The 19,639-nt window shown below is 45.5% G+C and overlaps 1 protein-coding gene across 2 annotated transcripts in view; it reads right to left on the reverse strand.

Moving 5' to 3' along the window:
* TAFA2 (TAFA chemokine like family member 2) overlaps positions 1–19,639 on the reverse strand; it is a 297,149-nt gene that overhangs the window by 33,414 nt on the left and 244,096 nt on the right. For both annotated transcript variants that reach the window (XR_005125860.2, XM_037515095.2), the window contains exons 3-4: positions 2,260–2,412; positions 1,222–1,346 (exon numbers count right to left, since the gene is read on the reverse strand). Coding sequence is in view for 1 of the 2 variants with exons in the window: in XM_037515095.2 (XP_037370992.1) it covers positions 1,222–1,346; positions 2,260–2,412 (278 nt within the window). In the remaining variant the exon portion in view is untranslated. The remainder of the gene's footprint in view (positions 1–1,221; positions 1,347–2,259; positions 2,413–19,639) is intronic.

The following is a 19,639-nucleotide window of genomic DNA, read 5'->3' on the forward strand; positions in this document are numbered from 1 at the left end:
GGCTTCTGGCTGAGAGCAGCTCACAGGGCCTCTGGACCCTGCTTCTCCTCCGTGAGGTGCCCCTGTGTGGCTGGGGCGTCCGTGGCTGCTGGGCTCACCATAGGCGAGGCTCCCGTATGCTAACTGGCAAGAGGGCGTGCATCCCAGTGATTAAAAATACATCAGATTTTTCTGAATAATATTGTTATTTATACATGGTAGACGCCCTCTGTCTTCACCGTCCACTGCGGGCACCGCAATGCTGCACCGGAGCTAAGTCAGGACTATGTCAGGGCAGGGGACAGGCGAACTGCAACCTGATGTCCTTGGCAACGGTGCAGCCTCAAGGAGATCCGCCTGAACTGCCTCCTACGCCAAACGAACATTCACACCTGCACGTCTTATTTTGCTAAGCCATTTAGAAGGAAAACATGGGCAAACAAAACCATAGATGAACCAGATTCGTTTTGTTATTTTCAAATACATTCTCTCATACTATTAGTTCATTCCCGCCCCAATTACATGACTAATCACTTGTCTCCTTCCCACTCACAGCAAAATAAACATGTCATTGCTGATTCCATATAAGGAAAATATTTAAATTTTGTCCATTCAGCATATCTATGGAGTTAATTAGGAAATCAAAGATCAAAGCTAATTATTTTTTGATTTCTCCCACCCCACCCCCACCCCGAAGTCAGTCATCACAAGTTGAAATGCATCTTTTTCTAAAAAGGATCCTTTTCATATTGACCCTGACATTCAGGGTGACAGCCAACCGTTTATTGAACTGGAAATCAGGGAGATTAAAATAAACGCTTTCACAAAGTCAAACAATCTTGGTTGGAAGCTGAGTCCTATATGAAATGAGATCCTTTTTTTAAAAGAACTTTGGTTACTACCCATGGGAAGAGTAAGGGATTAGGGTCACGGCTCCAGCATTTAACCTGCGCGCACCCGTGGGGAGCGTGACATTGTCAGGATCTCGTGACAAAACACACCGGGGTTTATTTACTAGGTAACATGACGGCTGATGGCAGCTCTGGAAGATGATATTCGGAGTGAAATAAAAACCTGCGATGAAAAAATAAATCAGGGAGCCGATGGGAAAATGCACCATGGAGAACTATTCTCGCTCATTCTACCGCGACCACGTGAAGGTGTTCCGTCCCCCCCCCCCCCCCCCGCTCCAGCTCTAGTGAGTCACAGACACTTTGTTCTCTCCAGCCGCCGTCCACTTACCCGGGTCGTTTTCACTTTATTTCCAGAAGAACAGCTCCACCCTTTCCGGTCGGGAAGGACTTTGCATTCCTCTCCCTCAAGACACGGCTGCATGTGGCACCACCACTTTTGTTCCACTATGGAAGCTACAGAAGAGAGAAAAATCAACTGAGTGTTTTCTCTTTGGACGTGTCTGTTCTCTGGGTGCGCCGAGTGTTCCCCACGACTGGCCGACTGGAGTGTGAGCCACGCTTTCCTTTGAGTCCAAGCGGACAAAAAGGGGCTCAACCTTTCCATTTTTCTGATTAAAAGGACTTTATTCTATCGTGGGAATACCACCTGCCCGGAGAGCTACCCGCAGAAAATGTGTAAATTGATAATACAATAGTGTTTGCTATGGGACAGTAGCGATTTTTTCATGTGAAGGGAGACGTGTACCAATTTACATGAAAAATGCTTAGAATCAGTATTTAGACTAAATGTAATGTTTCCCCCCAGTAGGCTGAAAAGCAGGGCCAGGAGAGCTGAGAGAATTTTCTCTTACTGCGCGCAGTGACCCTCATCCCAAGGGATGGATCAGGCTAATGTAATCATTTCAGTTATAATTTATGGTAATGTCAATTAAATAGGCCCAAATAAAGATTTATATCCTGCTGTAATTAGCTGAGCCCTCCAAGAAATATTTTGATGCGTCTCCATAAAAATATTTCATATAAATTCTATGCACAGCTAAACTCACGCACATGTGTGCCATTTAAGAACCGTCCTGAGGTCTAGAAACCCAAACTATTCAGTCATCGATGTTTATCATATCCCTTCCCCCACATGCACCTGCCTGTGCTCTGCTGGCAAATCAGCATTTCAGTGCCCCAGTCAGCAGCACATGAACTTTCTGGAACCTCATTATAATTCCTGGTGTCCCCAAACTGCTGAGAGCTTAGAGCTCCTTCCAGAGGCTCTCAGGTGCCCAATAACCACGGTCTACCCGCATGGTGTCTAGCGTGGCCCCCAGGACAGACCCAGCTGCCCCAGCCCTGCAGAGCAACGGAAGAGCCTCACCATCCACGCAGGACGGGGCGGCGCGCGTGGTGCCAGCCACCTGGCCCGGGAAGCAGGAGCACTTGACCGTCTGCGAGCGCTCCTCGATCTTGTTCTTGTTGCAGCACCTGTGCAGCGCCACCACCTCGCAGGTGCCCGTCCTGACATGGTGCGCTGCGGACAAGACAGACGGGAGGTGAGCCACCCGGAGAGCTGCCGGACCCCCTCGTTGCAATCCCCAGGACGTTAAGGGTAGCTCCATAGGGCCCGCGGGCGGGAAGCTAGGAATACAACGACCTGACGCCATCACACAGGCTGACGTTCTTGCTGGGGTAGTGGGATCGCTGCTGTCAGCAAGTGCTTGCAGGAGCAGGAACCATTAGTGGGGAGATCAGAGAGAGTTGTGGGAACGGGGTGAACTGTAGGGGCATTAAGTGCCATCATCAAAAACGTTTATTTGCATCTGATCTCTCTGACCCCCTGATTTTAACATGCTAAAGTAAGGCGACCCAGGGGCAGAGACCAGTCCTGGCCTCCATGCGGAGGGGCTGGCAAAGCTTATGCTCCTCTGGGGGTGAGGATAAGGCCGGGCCGGCACCCACCTCCTCGGTAGTGGTCTGCCCAGTTGGCCTGGAAAGGAACTAATTGGGTGATTCCTGAAATTGCCACCATTTCCCAGAAAGAACCAGGCAATTGCAAGGCCCAAAACTCATTCCATTTTGCCTGCAGGACAGTGCCACCAGACCCAGCCGCAGTCAGCACAGAGCTAGTCCAGAGACTCAGCCCTATAAGCTGTGAGGCCCGTTTGTCACTCTGCATAAGGCCACTGAGCTTCACAGATGACTGAAATGTTTGTATCTCACTTTATGAGATGCATTATGGGGAGGCTCTTGTTTGGATTCATTTGCTTTCAGCATTTTCTCTTCAAAATATGGCCTGGGCCTCCCTGGTGGCACAGCGTGTTGAGCACAGCACTGTGAAGCTGTCCACAGCCTCCACAGCACCAGTTCGATTCCCAGCTGGCCAAGGAGATACCCACATGGCGCAGCAGACCTCTCCTGTCTCACCTGCTGCTCCCCTCAGCAGTGTTCTCGGTCTGTCTGCCTGTTCTGCTCCCCACTCTGTCTCTGGTGAATCCTCTCACTCTCCCACGACTCTGGCCTGTACCCCAGCTCTTGTATAAATTAAAAAAAAAAAAAAAAAGAACCTGATCTTGAAATGATAAAGTAAAAATCTCTTAGGCTAAAAAAAAAATCAGATATTTTTAGGAATACTATACTTTTAGAAATTTTCAAGATATTATATAACACAAATGTAAATAGAAAAAGTAGGAGATCTGAAATTTAATGTTATAAACATACTGAGACCCGTGCATTTATATTAACCTTCGCCTTGGAGATGAACAACTATGCAGTAACTCAGTTTAGAAGACTGTGCGGACTTCCTTATGAGAGCAAATCACACAAACCGGCCACCCCGCCCCTACACTTGAGACGAAGAAAAAAAAATGTGGCATGCAGCTTTGCCATGTCATCCTTGAAAGACCTCTCAAGAAGCAGATCCCGTTTCCAATGCCACAAAGATTTTTCTGCCACTGTCGAGATAAATGGGGATTTCTCAGATCCAATGTGTGATTCAAACACATATCTATTAAAGCTTAAGCCTTGAGAACAAGTTTCTTTTCCCATCCTTTGTGCTTTAGAAAAGTTCTTATCTAAAGATGATTCCGTTATTATTTTATTGAATGCTTTGTGTTACACGAGTCAGGGTACTGCTTTCTACTCAGTACTTGACCTAGTCACATTTTTACTGTGTCGCTACCACCTCAAGCCTGGTTCTGAGCATGGGGGTGCCGGAGCGAACTAGGGGGACATGGAATCTGACATTGTTCTGGAGAAAATAAAATCTATGAATTACTTATGCAATGTTATAAAGCAATGTTCCCGCAATAAAAAATAAAATTAAATAAGTTGTAAATACTTATTTAACCATCAATAAGACAATATCAGATTTTTAAGTTTCTAGAAGGAAATGCAATAATGTGGTTACAAATAATTATGCCAGAGGGGATGTATATTTTTCTGAGTCTGGGACGACCTCTATGGGCTGATAACTGGAGCGATGAAATGTCCATCATGAGACTCTCAGAGTGGAGAGCAATCCAAAGAGGAGCGACAAAACACAAGGGTCAGGAAGGCAGGCGTGATGTTCTCCCCAGAACACGAGGGGACTGGCCTGATGGAACCATTGAGAGGCTGAGGGCAACGTGTCCCACCGTAGGGGCTGGTATCCCGGAGTGAGGAAGTTAGGTTTTATTCTTGTTAGTTAGGTTTTATTCCACGCAAAGGGCAGAAGTGCGAGCATCCTATTTGTCCTTTAGAAGTATACGCACCCCTTCGAGATAACAAAGGGAGCCAGGATGAAATAGGGAGCCCCGTTAGGAAGGCGTCTAGATGGTAGAACAGGCAGCCGCAGAGAGGGGGAAATATGGGTATTTATTGCAGACGTGGTTTGATTTGCTCGAGAGCTGAATGAGCGGCGAGGGAAGAGGAATTAAGGGTGATTTCACAGCTTACCCAGAGCAATTATAAACGGGTGTTCCTTATGGATAAAAATTTGGGGGAAGAGGAATTTGCCAAATACTGATTGGGTTCAGACACCTGTTGTGTCATGTTAAGTCTCAGACCCTTACACGACACCGGGTGGGGCTGTGAAGCAGGAGACAGCCGGGATGAATCGGAGCCTGGGGAGGAAACTCTGGCTGCAGAGAGATGCTCAGGAGAGCTGAGCTGGCAGGGGGGATCTCAAGCCACCAACTTACTATGGAGGGTTACCGATAGAGAAGACAAAGAACAGTTCAATGCCTGGGTCTGGAATAAGGACTTCACAAAGAAGACGGACGAGGACGGAAGGAAAAAGAACATGCGAGGAAGCGCTGAATCAAAGGGCAAGAGGAGCAGCTGGGGCAAATGCTCGTAAAACTTTCAATAAATAGAGGGACATCATTGTCCATTGATGAAGTAACACGATGTCATTGAGAGCACAGGCCCCAGAACCGAGGAGCTCGGTTTGAATCTAAGCTCCTCTCAACAGCAAATTAACTCAACCGTCTGGTACCAGTTTTTGCACATCCCAGAGACGGCGGCTGCGAGCACCCAGTCCACAGGGTCGGGTCGGCCTGCAGGTGCAGGGAGTCGCTATGCAGAGCGGGCGCTGTAGATGAGCTCTGGTTACCATTATTACCACGGTTCTTGGTAAAAATCATCTGCGGGGCCATGATGAAAGTAAAAGCGTGGTTGAAGTGAGTTGAGCAGAGAGTGGCATGCAGTTTCAATTACAAAAATTTCTTTCAAATGGGTTTTCTGTGAAAGGAAGAAAACGGAGCAAACAGCTAGGATGAAGCCAAGGAGAGGTGAGAGGGGTCTCCCCGCCCCACCGGGGATAGAAACACGCCTGCAGGAAGGAGCTGTTGGAGAGAGGGACGTTGACCATGCGGGAGAGTAAATGCTCTTGAGGAAGAACAAGGAGCTGAGCTGCTTGGCATCGGATGGATGTGGGACACTCAAGGTCATTTTAAGGGCAGTGATGGGGGAGACGCAGCTGCAGGGGAGGCAGGCATGAGAGTGCTGACTAGATGAAGCAATGACAAGGTGAGGCAGAGTCTTGTCTGATTTCATCTATTTTTTTATGAAATGTGAGAGATGAAATCTGAGAAGAAAATGAATATGAAGCAGCTACACGAAACAGAGGGAAAGTGAGAATTTACTGGAAGGAGTGGGAGACTGATCCGGCAGGGAGTAGGAACAGTGAACTGCAGAGGACACTGCGGAGGGGGAGGGGTGGAGTCCCAGCAGAGAGGCGATAAATGTCTCCACGGTGATCGATTGCGTGGGACAGACTCTTACGGTCACTTCTGAGGGTGAATTAGGGAAACAAATATGTCCTGATGAGATTGGTCCTGCAGGTCTTTGAATGGAAACCAAAATAGACACAGGAGATTATTCGGGCTTCTACACACAGTGGCACTATTTGGCAAAACACTGAACTATGCGAGGTTCCAGAAGCTTGGGGTGTGGGATGCTTTTCTGCTGCAGCCAGGAGCAGGCAGGTGAGGTCGGATTGAGCGCTCCCCCCAGAAGGGGCCTCCCGTCGGCTCCAATGCCACTGACCACCTTTACTGTGAGGCGCTTTTATCAGACATTGGAAAACAATGGACAGGTGAAAACTCTGCCTCTGCCTCCCCATCCCAATGCCGATATCGAAATTCATTTCTCCTTTGCCTGACAAGAACTATAAGGAGATAAAGTAATTGCGGAATAGGACTAATGACCACCCCAAGTATCTTTGGTTCTCTCCTTTCGGGACACACGGTAACACTGTAATGACTCACCTCATGCAATTTAGAGGTGATGTGTCTAGGAGCACACAACAGAAGCTAAACTAGCATGGGTCACGGATGAGCCAAAGCGAAGGCTCTCCGTCCGCGTGGCTGTGGTAAGAACGAATGTGTGAGCCCTCACATTCCTTCCCATCAGCCAAAGCGACCAATTAAGTTCTCGGTCATGGGGACTACGTCAGCCTGACGCTGCAGGTGCAGAGAAATGGAACATGGTCCCCACCAACCGGAATGGCTCTGTGAGTGGGAACTAATCCTGAGGTGCTTGAAGCTTCTAAAATTTGGATGTCGTGTGCTACTGTCACAAAACTTGGGGTTGCTTCCGAGATTGCTTCATTCGGAGGAGCTTTCCAAATGCATCAGTTGGAAGGTTGAGTCAGAGAAGTCTATCTTAATACCCGAAACACTCGCACTTATTTGAGTCAATGCAGAATAAATATGAAAAAGAAAATACTGTTTGTAACGTGAGGACTTAGTCCACCCCTGGAGTAGTTTAGTGGACACAGCTGGGCTGGGATACAAGAGCTCTGGAGAGGAAGATGAGCTTCCCCCTTGAGGAGAAAGGGGGTGACATGCTGGCCTTAGGGTACGGGAAGAAAAGGATTAAATCCGAGCTGCCCTGGGAAGACAAGGGAACGCGGGACTCGGGACTCGATGTCGAGATGAATAATAAAGAAGCCTGGGAAGAGCTGGCGCCTGACAAGCACCTGCTCTCCCGCCCTGACCTTTCTCTTCATCGTCTATAAATACAACGCACAGACCCACGAGGAGCATTTCCTGGTGAGAAATGGGACTTGGTGAAAAATCGCTCTTAGTCTTTGTTCTTCTTAATAAAACTGAACTTGTAGAGTTGGGTTTTTGGGAGGGGCGATACTAACCTTTTTAAAATAGAAGAGATGGCAGGTGGGCACTAGACGGCCGTGCATTCAAAGGGTTAAGGCATGTGTGGGGGGAAAACCACGATTCTGTGCTTGTGAGTGCGTGTGTCCATCGAGGGCAGGAAATAGCCCAAGTGGGATACAGCAAAAGAGGGAAATTAATATTGAGAGCATTTTGTTCACCTGAGCATGACACAAGTTTTTCCATTGTCTGTTGTGCATCTTAATTCCTTATTATAAAATTCTGTAGACAAATTTTTCGTGTAAACTGCTCGGTATGTGGTATGTGTTTAATAAATGGTAAACAAGTAATTTAAGAAGGTAAAACTAATTCCTGTTGTTTTCCTTTAAAAGGTTAATGAGACTGTGGAACATTTAAGCAGTTACAGAATTCTCTACACAGATTCAGACAGAGCTCGTGATAAACTAACCTAATTAAATATTAGGTCTTTCAAATTAACAAAATAGGCTCCATAGACAATCACTTAGCATCAGACTAAAATATTGCAAGACCCCCTGGCGATGATTTAAGTGAAATATAACAAAAACAATTTTCTTTATATCACAGTTCTCAAGTCACAAAAAAATAACCCAAACCACCTTTCTGCTATTTTTCCTGTTGCTCATGGGCTTAGAGCTCTTGAAGGTGTATCTGCAACCAGCTCACTTCCTAACCTCCATTTCATAACTGTTGCTGCCTGTTTTTTGCTGGGTCTGGTGCAGAAACACAGTATTTCCTCTTGCATGTTGGTGAAATGACACCAGACACACATAGGTTTGATTCTCATGAAAATACGGCGAGCAAGTCTTCCTGGCTTCTCCCTGCTGCCTTCCAAGGCCCTGCCTTTACCTCTCATTTCAACAGGAGGATCGCTGGCCCTATCGTGTCTTGGAATCCTGGGCTTAAGAGACTGTCTCTTAAACCCTTTCTTATGACTCAATGTTTTGGGACCTCCCTGGTAGCACAGGGGTTAAGGACAGTGCTGTCAAGCTACCTGCAGCCACTGCAGCACAAGTTCGATCCCCGGTGGCCAGGGAGCTACCCACATGGCGCAGCAGACCTCTGCTGTCTCCCCGCTGCTCCCCTCAGCAGTGTGTTTCAGTGGATCTGCCCGCTCTGCTCCCCATTCTCTCTGGTGAATCCTCTCATCTGCCCCACAACTCTGGTCTGCACCCCAGTTCTTTTATGCATAAATGAATCTTTATAAAAAAAAATGACTCAACATTTTGCAAAGCTTTATGACTGGTATGTTCTAAATTCTATAAGGCATTTTAGCAAAACCCTTAACCTTTGTTTACAAATGCTTTTTTATCTGCTGAAAAGAATGTCTCCGTAGGAGGGAGACTGACTTAAAGAGCATTTGGTTTTTATGCATGCCTAGATTAAACATATATATACACATATTATTAATGTAATTATAAACATATTTTATATATACATTAATATGATCATATTTTATCACTACCTCTTACCCAACCATAAATGCATGTGTATAAAAATGTGTTCACAGTAGAAAAATATTTACACAAATCATTCACCTTGAATAGTGGTTGTGGGTCTTGCATTGATAAAAGCACGAAGCGACGTCCATCACATTCTATGTGTAAAGATCATTCACTGTGGAAAGAACTTTGGAACAATGGCAATTGCTACCATTGATTGCATATAAAACGTAGGTTGAGCATTAATCCCTTTATCATCACAACCACCACCGGAGAGGAAACTAAAATTATCCCTGGTTTACAGATGGAGAAACTGAGACACAGACATCTGCCTAGTGCCATCGCCAGTAAGAGACAAAACCAGAGTTGAGAACCAGGTGGACTTTTTCCAGAAATCATGATCTGAGACACTATCCTCCCTGCCTTGCAGATGGCGCTCCAGACACTCTCAACAATGTCAAGGGATGCGGGGTCACGCCACCACCCCGTGTGCAATGCTCACGTGTCTCCAAGGACATGGGCTGTGGAGCCGAAATAGCTGAGTGCCAGCTAGCTCCGTCTACACAGGCTGGAGTGCACCCTGAACACGCTTGTTCGCCTTTGAACAATCATAAATCAGAGACATCCTGCAGGGGAGGCGGGAGAGGGGTCGGAGGGAGGGAGGGAGGCGCACGGGGGACTGAGGTGATGGTGCACAGGGGCCTTGGGGAAGGAAACTCTATGGGGACTGCCCCTGAGGAGGTGGGGGAAGCAAATATTGTTTAAAAATGATCAAGGAAGTAAAAAATTTTAAAAAATTAATTAAAAAAAAAAACAAAAAGAATTGATTTGCTCAGCTGTAAATGGCTCCATAAGGTCCTGTTGGAGACCAAAGGAGATAACATATTAAAACTCCTTTGCAACCACCTGACATCACTTACTTTTATTCTCACGTGTGGTAACTAACAAACACCATCATGGTGCAACACATGCAAACTGCACAGATGTGGCAGTGAGGGAAAGTTAGCTCCATTCTAGAAAAATGTAATTCATATTTCAAAAAAAATACACACGCTTAATGTGCGCTGACATGAGAGACACATGAAAGAATTTAATCTGACACAAAAGCTACAGAAGAGAGTAAATTGAGCATCAAGTTGTGAATTTGTTCCTACCCGGTTTCTTCTCCATTAGATTTCAGGTCTTATTTGTATTCCGATTTGTCACATTGATTCTCAAATTTTGTTTGTCTCCACACACTCCTATTTAACGGTTTTACCAGCTTGACGAGCTCCCCGGGGTGGCCGCGCCACCCCTTCCGAGCAGACATAAAACATCACCTGCGGCACCCACAGGCATCTGCAGCGCAAGCTCAAGCTCGTTAGTGGGTTTAGTTGCTGTAAATCACTTCGAATGGGGGAAATGTGCTGAAACAAAAACTTTTTGTGACAGCTCATTTCTCACTTTAATTCATTAGTGAGAAAATAGGGCACATTTTTAGATGTCCAGGCTGAAGCAATCTAATTAAAAGAAATGGTCATTTAGATAGTTCGATGAAATTTCAGAAGTTTGAATAATTTATGAAGTCGGGATGCCCAGGGAGCACAGAGCAAAGTGCCAATGACATTTTTACAACACCTGTTTTCTAAAACGCTTCCATTATCGATGGGAAAAAATAAAATTATCGGGAGGGAAATAGATGGCTACTAATGGGTAATAATGCTGTTAACACTGCTGTTGATTAACAAAAGCAAATGAATTTCCAACCAAAGGAGGCCCCCAGTCTATATCAAGAGGCAGAATAAAAGATGACTCACTCTTGGGAGAAATTTAAATTCTTTGTCTCTTCTCAATCACAAACATGTATCCGTATTATAAGCTTTTTAAAGATTTATTTATGCATACAAGAGCTGGGGTACAGGCCAGAGGTGCGGGGGGGTGAGAGGACTCCCCAGAGACAGAGTGGGGAGGAGAACAGGTGGATCCACTGAAACACACTGCTGAGGGGAGCAGCGGGGACACAGGAGAGGTCTGCGGCACCATGTGGGTAGCTCCCTGGCCAGGAATTGAACTCATGTTGCAGTGGCTGGTGGCAGCTTCAAAGTGCTGAGACTTAACCCCTGCACCACCAGGGAGGCCCAAGTATTATCAGTTCTAAGTGAGAACTGAAGTGAGGAAGGCAAATCTAGGCACAGTAGTCTCTCTACACTGTCTAGCAACTTGTGCTCGTAAGAGCTGCTCTGGAAAAGAACTGAACCAATCAAGTCCACTCCTCGAAAATTTGAAGTCAAAGTCATGGAAGAGCCACCATGGAAACAGACACTAGAGCCAAAAGGCCACGTGGCACGACTCAGCGGACCCAGGCGAGCTCCGTGAGCACCTCATGGTGATGAGAGTCTGGGCCCAGGGGAAGCAGACTAGACAGGAGGTGAAGTTCAGGCTCAAACTCTGGCAGGAGATGAGAAAGGAGGTGGGCCCACCGCTGCCTTGATGCCTGTCCTTCGGGCATTCCTGACTTTTCTCCGAACTCCTCAACTATTTCGTAGATCGGGTCTCATGAACCTCCCTTTTCCTGTGGTGACTTGACCATCTCTCTGCCCTTGATCCCAAAATGTGCTGACTGGAACATTCCTCTTTTTTAATTAAGGTTGTAATTAGCACAAGATAATTATCAGCCAAAAGTAATCTCTACCCTTACTTTTAAGAGCAAGAAGCAAATTTCCACCTTCAAAGTAGAGGCCAGGAAATTCACAATGAGACAGTCACATTCGAACATCGTCTCAGCGTTCCAGCTGACCTTTCAAATGAGGACCCTGAGGTCACTTCAAATAGTTATATGTGTATATATATATATATATATATATACACACACACACACACACACACACACACACACACCCCTATACGATGCATTTGTACACACTCTATGTACATATATCATGTGTACACTCACACACATTACTACTGACATATAATAACATCACTAGACTTACATGCACAAAATACTGACTTGGTATTTCTACGACTGCAACGTTCTCACAATTCTAACCTCTGCACCTAGGACTGCACATATTACAAAATTTTCTCATGCTGAGCACTCCTAAGCCCTACCGTCCAACCACTCTCCTCCATTAGCTACAGTCCCCTGCTGAGCGTGCCAGCCCCATGACCAAAGGATTTCATCACTGAAAGTCTGTGCCTTTTAACCCCTTTCACCCATTTATATATTCCTGTTTCTGATGGGAAGGAGAGAAAGTGTTTTTCTATTTCATCCTAAATCACACACACACACAACGTGAATCATCAGAACACCCTGATGCCTAGGCACTGTAAGAGCGACACTGATCTTCTAGGACACACACTCTTCCTTTCGGTGTCCCCAGGAAGGGGGCAGCGTCAGCCAGCGCTTCTCAGGGAAAAGCTACCACGAGACAGAGCAGCGGAGAGAGATGGGCCGTGGGCGCCCACGCGCACACCTGTGCCTCGTGCCAGCCTGAGGAAGCCACTAAGGCCTCTGGGTCTCCTGCCTTGTAAAAAAAAAAAAAAAAAAAAAAAAAAAAAGGAACATATTTAAAGACTCCTTCCAATTAAAACAATTCTATGAGTTTATGAAATAATTCGATTCCACTGTGATGGACACTCTGCATCACACTGTGAGAACATGGAAGACAGAAATCCACTTTCTAATTTGCTCCAAACTAGCCTAAGACAATTCATGAAGTCACTGAACTTAATGAAATACTGAGAAGGGAGTTGATGAAATTTGCATTTAGGATATCTTTCTTATCGATATGAAGTGCGGAATCTTAACTGCACGGTGTGATGTTCACCGCGAAGCCGACCTGCATCCCCATCTTGTTTTTATGTCCAGAACAGCTTGAACGCCAGTGAGGCTACGAGAGAAATCAAGTCCAGAAGGCCACGTCCACAGCGGCTGGGTAAGGATTCTGAAATCAGACAGTCTAGACACCAGCCCCCCTTCTTTTCTGTCCTCCTTGGCAGACAACTAGACGACACTCTCCAACCTCCCTTGCATGGGACACACCAAATGTGGCTGGAAGTAAGTTAAGCGCCTTGAGGATCAGGCCTGGTAGAGGCCTCCCACTCGCTCGGTCACTCCCTCCCATCGGACATATGTCAGTGCCAAAGGTGAACTTGAAGAGCCATCATCAGTCTGGGTCCCTGAATGATTAGGTAGAGGAGAAACCGCTTGAGGGTCCCTGGTTTCACCGCACAAGAAATAAACTTAGAGCTCTAGCCCTCTAGTCCCAATAGCAGCATGAACCGACCTGCAGGGCTATTCCTGTTCATGGGTCTACAAAGGGGTCGGTGCAGTCAAAGTACTTCCTAAGGGAAATATTTGCCCAGTGAGTAGAAAGAGCACTGTTAAGGTCTGAGTGTTTGTGTCCCCCCAAATCCTGATGTTGAAAATCTAATGCCATGGGGGATGGTTTTAGGATGTGAGTGTATGGAAGATACTAGATTTGAAACAGACTCCCGGAGACCTCGCTCACCCTACCACCAGGTGAGGGTACAATGTGACGACTCCAAGCCAGGAGAGGCTCCTCCCTTGATGGTGCTGGCACCCCAATCTTGGACTTGTGAGCTCCAAAAGTGAATTTCTGTTGTTTATGAGCCAGCCAATCTGTGCCTTTATTTTACAGCAGCCCAAACAGACTAAGCCATGCAGAGAACAGAAATATGCAATTTGAAAACATTATCCATCTCTCTAAGCTGCCGTTCCTCCTCTGTGGAAGGGAAATTGCAATATCATCTGTCAGGAATATTATTTGAACTACCACTTGACTTATTTGGACTAAAACTTCCTCAACAAAATTGAAAGAATCTTTAAGTTACTTTTTTCCTCTCAAATGTGTTGTGTGGTGTCCTATGTACAATTCTTCATGAGTACAGGTGCTGAGATAATTTGATTTTAGGAAATGATTATTTCTTGAAAGGGTTAACTTCTGATTTTGATATCTAATTTTGTAGATTCGTAATTCCATACCCTTCTGTAAACTAAGAGGGTTTCTACACATGGGGTCTACTCTGAAGCCAGCGAGACAGTCATAGATAGAAGAAATTGGTATTATTCAGTAATGGACAAAATCTTTGCTTACAACAAAATCTTTGTCTCACATGGAAGCTTTGCTTTGTACCCAGTGATGGACATGAAAAGCAAATTTAGGTTCTCTTTACTCCACACTTCAGCAATTTCAATATAGAACAGCCAGGTTCTGAGCATCACTCTAGATCAAAAGGATATAAATCAAAATTTTAAGTAAGGCTAGATGAATCCTGCTGTGAGTTCTCAGAAGAAAAATGTTAGTAGCTTTCTGAAAATTTATATTCTCCACTACCCATTTAACGGGCAGGATTTTATAGGCGCCTACCATTTAGACCTATTTTGTTGTTAATAGTTTCTGAAAATGTCCTCTTAAAATGATATGAGCATTCATTTATAATGTAAAATTTAAGTTACAATACAGAAGCAGCAAAGTGCTGCAGGAGGATCGCTGGTGAGTTAGAAAATCCATGTCTTTATTTGTACTCGTCACTAACCACGAGGTCCCCGCCAGCCCATTCACATGCTGCAGACTGACCCAGCACTGATGAACAGGGAGGCGTCGTGGTATCTCCCGAGAGCATGAAATCAGAGGAAAAACTGTCCCTGCTTTCAAGGCTCTCAGAAGGCAGCCAAGGGTGAAAGCCATGCACACGAAAGCAAAATAAATTAATAAAGGACCCACGGTGGAATAAAGGACCCACCCAGATCAAGTGGCATCACAGGAATTGATGTCCTTGATAAGTCCCCTGCTGTTGGCTTGTTCTTTCGTAACTTGCCTTTTCCTCCTGAAAGTGAAGGGGGCATGTGCAGTTGACTTGCTCCTGGACAGAGTGAAGTGGACATTACCCAGCGAGCCTAGTGAATGAATCAAAGGCTGAAACAGCCTCTGGCGGCAGCATCTGGCTGTCTCACGAGAGGAAAGCCGGCAGGTGCTGGCTTTTACACAGCTGAGACTGGCTGTGCGACTGAGCAATTCACTTATACTGATGCCTCAGTTTCCCCATCTGCACAACAAGAATCAACCAATTTCAATAGCATTGATGGGCAAGCTGAGTGAGAGAAAACCAGTACAGTGTTTAGTACTGTATCTGAGCAGTTCAGGAATGTTCCCTGCTGTCTCAAACGTGTACACAAGTTTGACCATAAATCAAACCGACATGAAAGAAGAATCATGACTATGACAAACTTTATGTCTCCCTGAATGTATGTTTTCTTGCAGACCTCACAGCTGAAGGTAAGGCCCCGTATATGCCAGCACCTACAACAGAGATATTCCTGAAGCTCTCCCGCAACACCATGCGATTTTACTGTCACCTTCTAGGAGACAGCGTCATAAAACACTAGTTTTGCTCGCTCCTTGGGTCGAGGAAATAAATACTTATTCTTTGTGTAAGACGTCTTGGCACTATTGTTTATTCAATCAAGAGAACGAAACCATTGAATTTGGTTACAAACACTGCACGTAGAGAGTCACCCAGCGGCCTTTACCGTAGACAAGCAGAAATGGCCAACAAAATCCCTGACAACCAGCAGAAACCACCCTGCTGCAAGAGACATGTGTATTTATAAGTGAAATCTCCATGTGTAAGGAAGAGGATGTAAGAGAAGGATTAGCATATTTCTAGAAACTCAACATGTACTATGCTTCGCTTGATAACCTCCCGTGACTCCCCGACCCCCATGTTTGTCTTTTAACTGAAGATGGTAGCTAGGGGGTAGCTAGAGTCCTTTGGAGAGTCACTCAGTTCTCTGGGTATCTTACACGCCTACAGGAGTCGTATGTGTTACAAATGTCTGTTTTTCTCCTGTCAATCTGCCTTTTAAAACAAAAGGGATACATTCAGGAAAAGTGAGTCTCTGGCCATGTTGTCTTTGTGTGACTGTCAGTGAATGTGGACACTTCTCCAAATAGTACTTCTCCATTTTAATGGCAGAGAAATTCAGGAAGGCACCTTGGAAGAGGAGTTGGGTCATCAAGGACTAGCAGTGTGTCCTTATTGATGTGTCCATTGGCACTGGGGTACTGACACTGCCAGAGTACAAGGGTCTTAATCTGTAGCTTGCCACAATGCCCCCAAGCAAGACTTTTTCTACCCCGAAAAGTCTTTAAGCCTGGCATTGACTTGGAATCCCATCAGGCAACCATTTCCAGATGGAGGTTTCAACCCTACTGAAGATGGCCCTAGCCGGCAGTTTTCTTCCAAAATCAGCTTCTCTACCATTCCAGATCTTTTCAGTTGTGTTTACATTAGCGCTTGCAGACTTACCACTCACTTTCACATTATATAATAAACAAGGATGGTTTTCTCGAGTGGTTTAAATCACCCAGAGCTAGCAGCGAATTTAGCATCCTCATCAGGTCCAATGTTTTTGATTGTCAACCTGAAGATTTGGAGAAAATTAAGCAGACCAAAAAGTGTTCATTTGGGATCAAAGAGTTGCAATTTGGGGTCTACAGATTTAGGTAAATGACACAGAATGTGACCCAAGGGGGGATAAAGTTGAGTGTTTTTACAGAGGAAAAGAGGAAGATGAGCAAGTAGTTGTTACGAGGAGCTTCTTGGTGTTAAAAAGCTTAACTATCCTTGGCTATCGATAATAGATTATCTAGAAAGAGCAAAGAGAGAGCAAACTGATTCTGCGCCTGGGATAATCGTGTGGAGTCATCACTTCAGTCTCCTGGATGACTTCTCAAACAATTGTTTCCTTGATGGGTTCTTAAAAACAACTGCTTTTGACCCAGGCCAAAATTTCTTGACCCAGTTCAAATGAGCTTAGCAATGCAATTTCTCTGTAATGACGCCCTGATTCCATTTTTAAAATGGCTCCACAAAGGCCAGTTTTTCATACTTTTAACCCCAGAAACTTTCTGCTTTTGTTGTGGTGGTGTAAGGAAATCTTTGTCTGGTCTGCAATCTAGTTCATTAGAAATTTCTACATGTTAGACTTCTCTTTCTCAAATTTTTATTAGTCTTTTTGCTTCCAATGAAGCGAGTATTTTAATAGATTGCATCACTTTGCTCTTGCACTTGCAGGCTGCACCCGTGGTGTCCTGGGACAGACCTAGTGGACAGCAATGATCACCATGACGTCCCACTTTCATAGCCCTAATAACTTTTCCTCTTTCCCAGGTAAATCACTCAAAATGGCCTCTTCCTGGCAATGCTAGCAGTGGGTTTTGTAGACGTGGGGCCTTGATGAACAAAGCAAGGCAAGAAGAATCAAGTGCATGGTAAAGTCAGTGATCATAAGGTATATTAGGCTGCTGCAGGCCTTCAACACTGTGGCCTTGAGATAGCGCAATGTCACTAGACAATAGGAATTTGGGGTCTCTCATCATATACGTGGTCAGTAGTTGACCAAAGCATATTTATGTGGTCTAAAACCAACAGGAGATCTCAGCCTCGAAAAAAAAAATTATTTTCCTTCCCTACATTGGCTTCATCAACACCATCACGCTGCTCCTCACAAATCCAGAATCTCCATTATCGTTGTGAGAACATTTCTCTGGATGAGAAGTACAATATGTGGCGATGGTTTTCAATGAAATTAACTCATGGATCTGGTTCTCAGCAAGTGACCTGCTTATATAAAAGTCAGTAGATAACAATTTTTTGCAGAGTAGTTGAGAACAGAAATTTTAGAGTCAAGGCTATTTGGATTCAAATTCCAGTTCTGCCACTTACTTGCTACATAACCTTTGGCAAATTACTTAATCTTTCTGTTTCCTCTTTTTTGAAAGGAGGAAAAGTCACATTATCGACCTCACCACATTGGTGTATGTATTTAGTGAACACGTATAAAGCACTTGTGACAGCGTCTGACCATATATTCTATGTTTGCTAGTGATGGAAATAACATCTTACTTACAACTCTGGAGAGGCAGGGAGTACTGTCACTATGATAAGAAACAGAGAAGGTGGGGTTGGTGGTAACCACAGTCTCACAAAATCCTCCTGAGGAACAACTAAGAGTCCATATACTAGAGTCAGATAAACCCCAATTAGAAAATTGACCTATTAGGCATGACCCTGCTCAAGTTATTTCATTCCAAAGTCTCAGATGACTCAGTTATAAAATTAGATGAACATTATCTACAATTAAAACTGATTTGAAGGGGCCTCCCTGGTGGCACAAGGGGTTAATCACAGTGCTATGAAGCTATTGCCAGCCACTGAAGTACGAGTTCGATCCCCGGCCAGGGAGGTGACCCACAAGGCCCAGCAGACCTCTCCTGCTCAGCAGTGGATTTCACTAGATCTTCCTGTTCTGCTCCCCACTCTGTCTCTGGTGAATCCTCTCGCCCCTGCACCTGTGGCCTGTACTAATGCTTGTGCTAGAGCAGCAGGCCCTCCCTGAGCTGTCCGGGAGCAAACAGGACCACGCAACCCCTCCAGTGCTCACCCTGGGCTCCCTGCGGCCGTCCGCTCCAGCCTAGTCTCATTCCAGGATAAACACCCGGACTTTGGAGATGCGCTGCTCTGCATGGCTATGTCCCATCGATTTTCCCCGTGGAGGGGAGGGCTGACCACAATCCTCTGAGAGGCTAAAATCAATTGGGAGGGAACAGATTTTTCCTATGTGGGGTCAGCGGCTACTCTGGAAAATCAGTGACGTTTTCTTTCTCCATGAAAAGTCCAGATACTATATGTTGGGTTCGAGCACGCACAGGTAGAACGCAAGTGATTTCCTCCTGTTCCCAGAAAACAAAGCTGTTCCCTCCGTAGTTTCTTGTGGCAGGATCCATCCCTTCCTTCTGTTTTGTGACTATAAATATTAATCCCCACTACAACAACATCTCTATTAATAAAGAGAATACAGCCCCCTGCCATATTGATTTCAGGCAAAACTTGAAAACCACAGTCGTAGCTAGTATTATGCTTAGGGGTGTATTTGAGGACATCAGATAAGGAGAGTTACAGGATGAAAAATCATTAAATGCAAATGAAAATAATGTCAAATATCCCAGAACATAATGTATGTGATTCCGCGCCACGGGCATATGGGAGAGATGGCAGAGATCAGATTAAATCAAGATGAGGGCACGGGAGGTACCAAGGGGGGGAAATGCCAACAGGCAGAGCTGTGCTAGGGCAGGACACATGTCACAGGTGGAAGAAACTAATAATGTAGGGACATCGGGTCAACTTCAATCAAATTCAGTAAAAGCCAGAAGCCGTCACAATGCTCTGCAGCAGGCAGGGAGCTGGGAGCAGGACTGCAGGGGGGCAGTGGGGGGAAAAAGCCATTAGATTGCCCTCAGTTGGACTAGAGACATCTCCAGACTGTCAGCTGATCTTCCTTTTCTTCTAGCATTTACTTTATGAAATTTGCAATTGTAAGTTCTTTCTCTGCCCTTTGGAGATGCACATTTTCTCCCAATCCCAGGCCAGTTTATGCAACCCAGAAATCCCTTCCTCAAGAACCCTGGAGCCCTCCCTTCGACACATGAGCACCAAGGACAATAAAGCCCAGGTCGCGCACCTCGGCGAGGAGGTAGGATTAGCACTGACTGACGTGCGCCAATTCACACACGTATTGAACTAAAGACATCTACATCGACTGTCTCCCTCCCCCGTCCTCCCGCAGGCACCTTCCACATGCTCCCCACTACCCAGCCCTTAAAAAATGCTCCTG

This window comes from Talpa occidentalis, unplaced genomic scaffold (assembly GCF_014898055.3).
Source record: "Talpa occidentalis isolate TD23 unplaced genomic scaffold, MPIMG_talOcc4v2.1 talOcc4.16, whole genome shotgun sequence".
Lineage (NCBI taxonomy): Eukaryota > Metazoa > Chordata > Mammalia > Eulipotyphla > Talpidae > Talpa > Talpa occidentalis.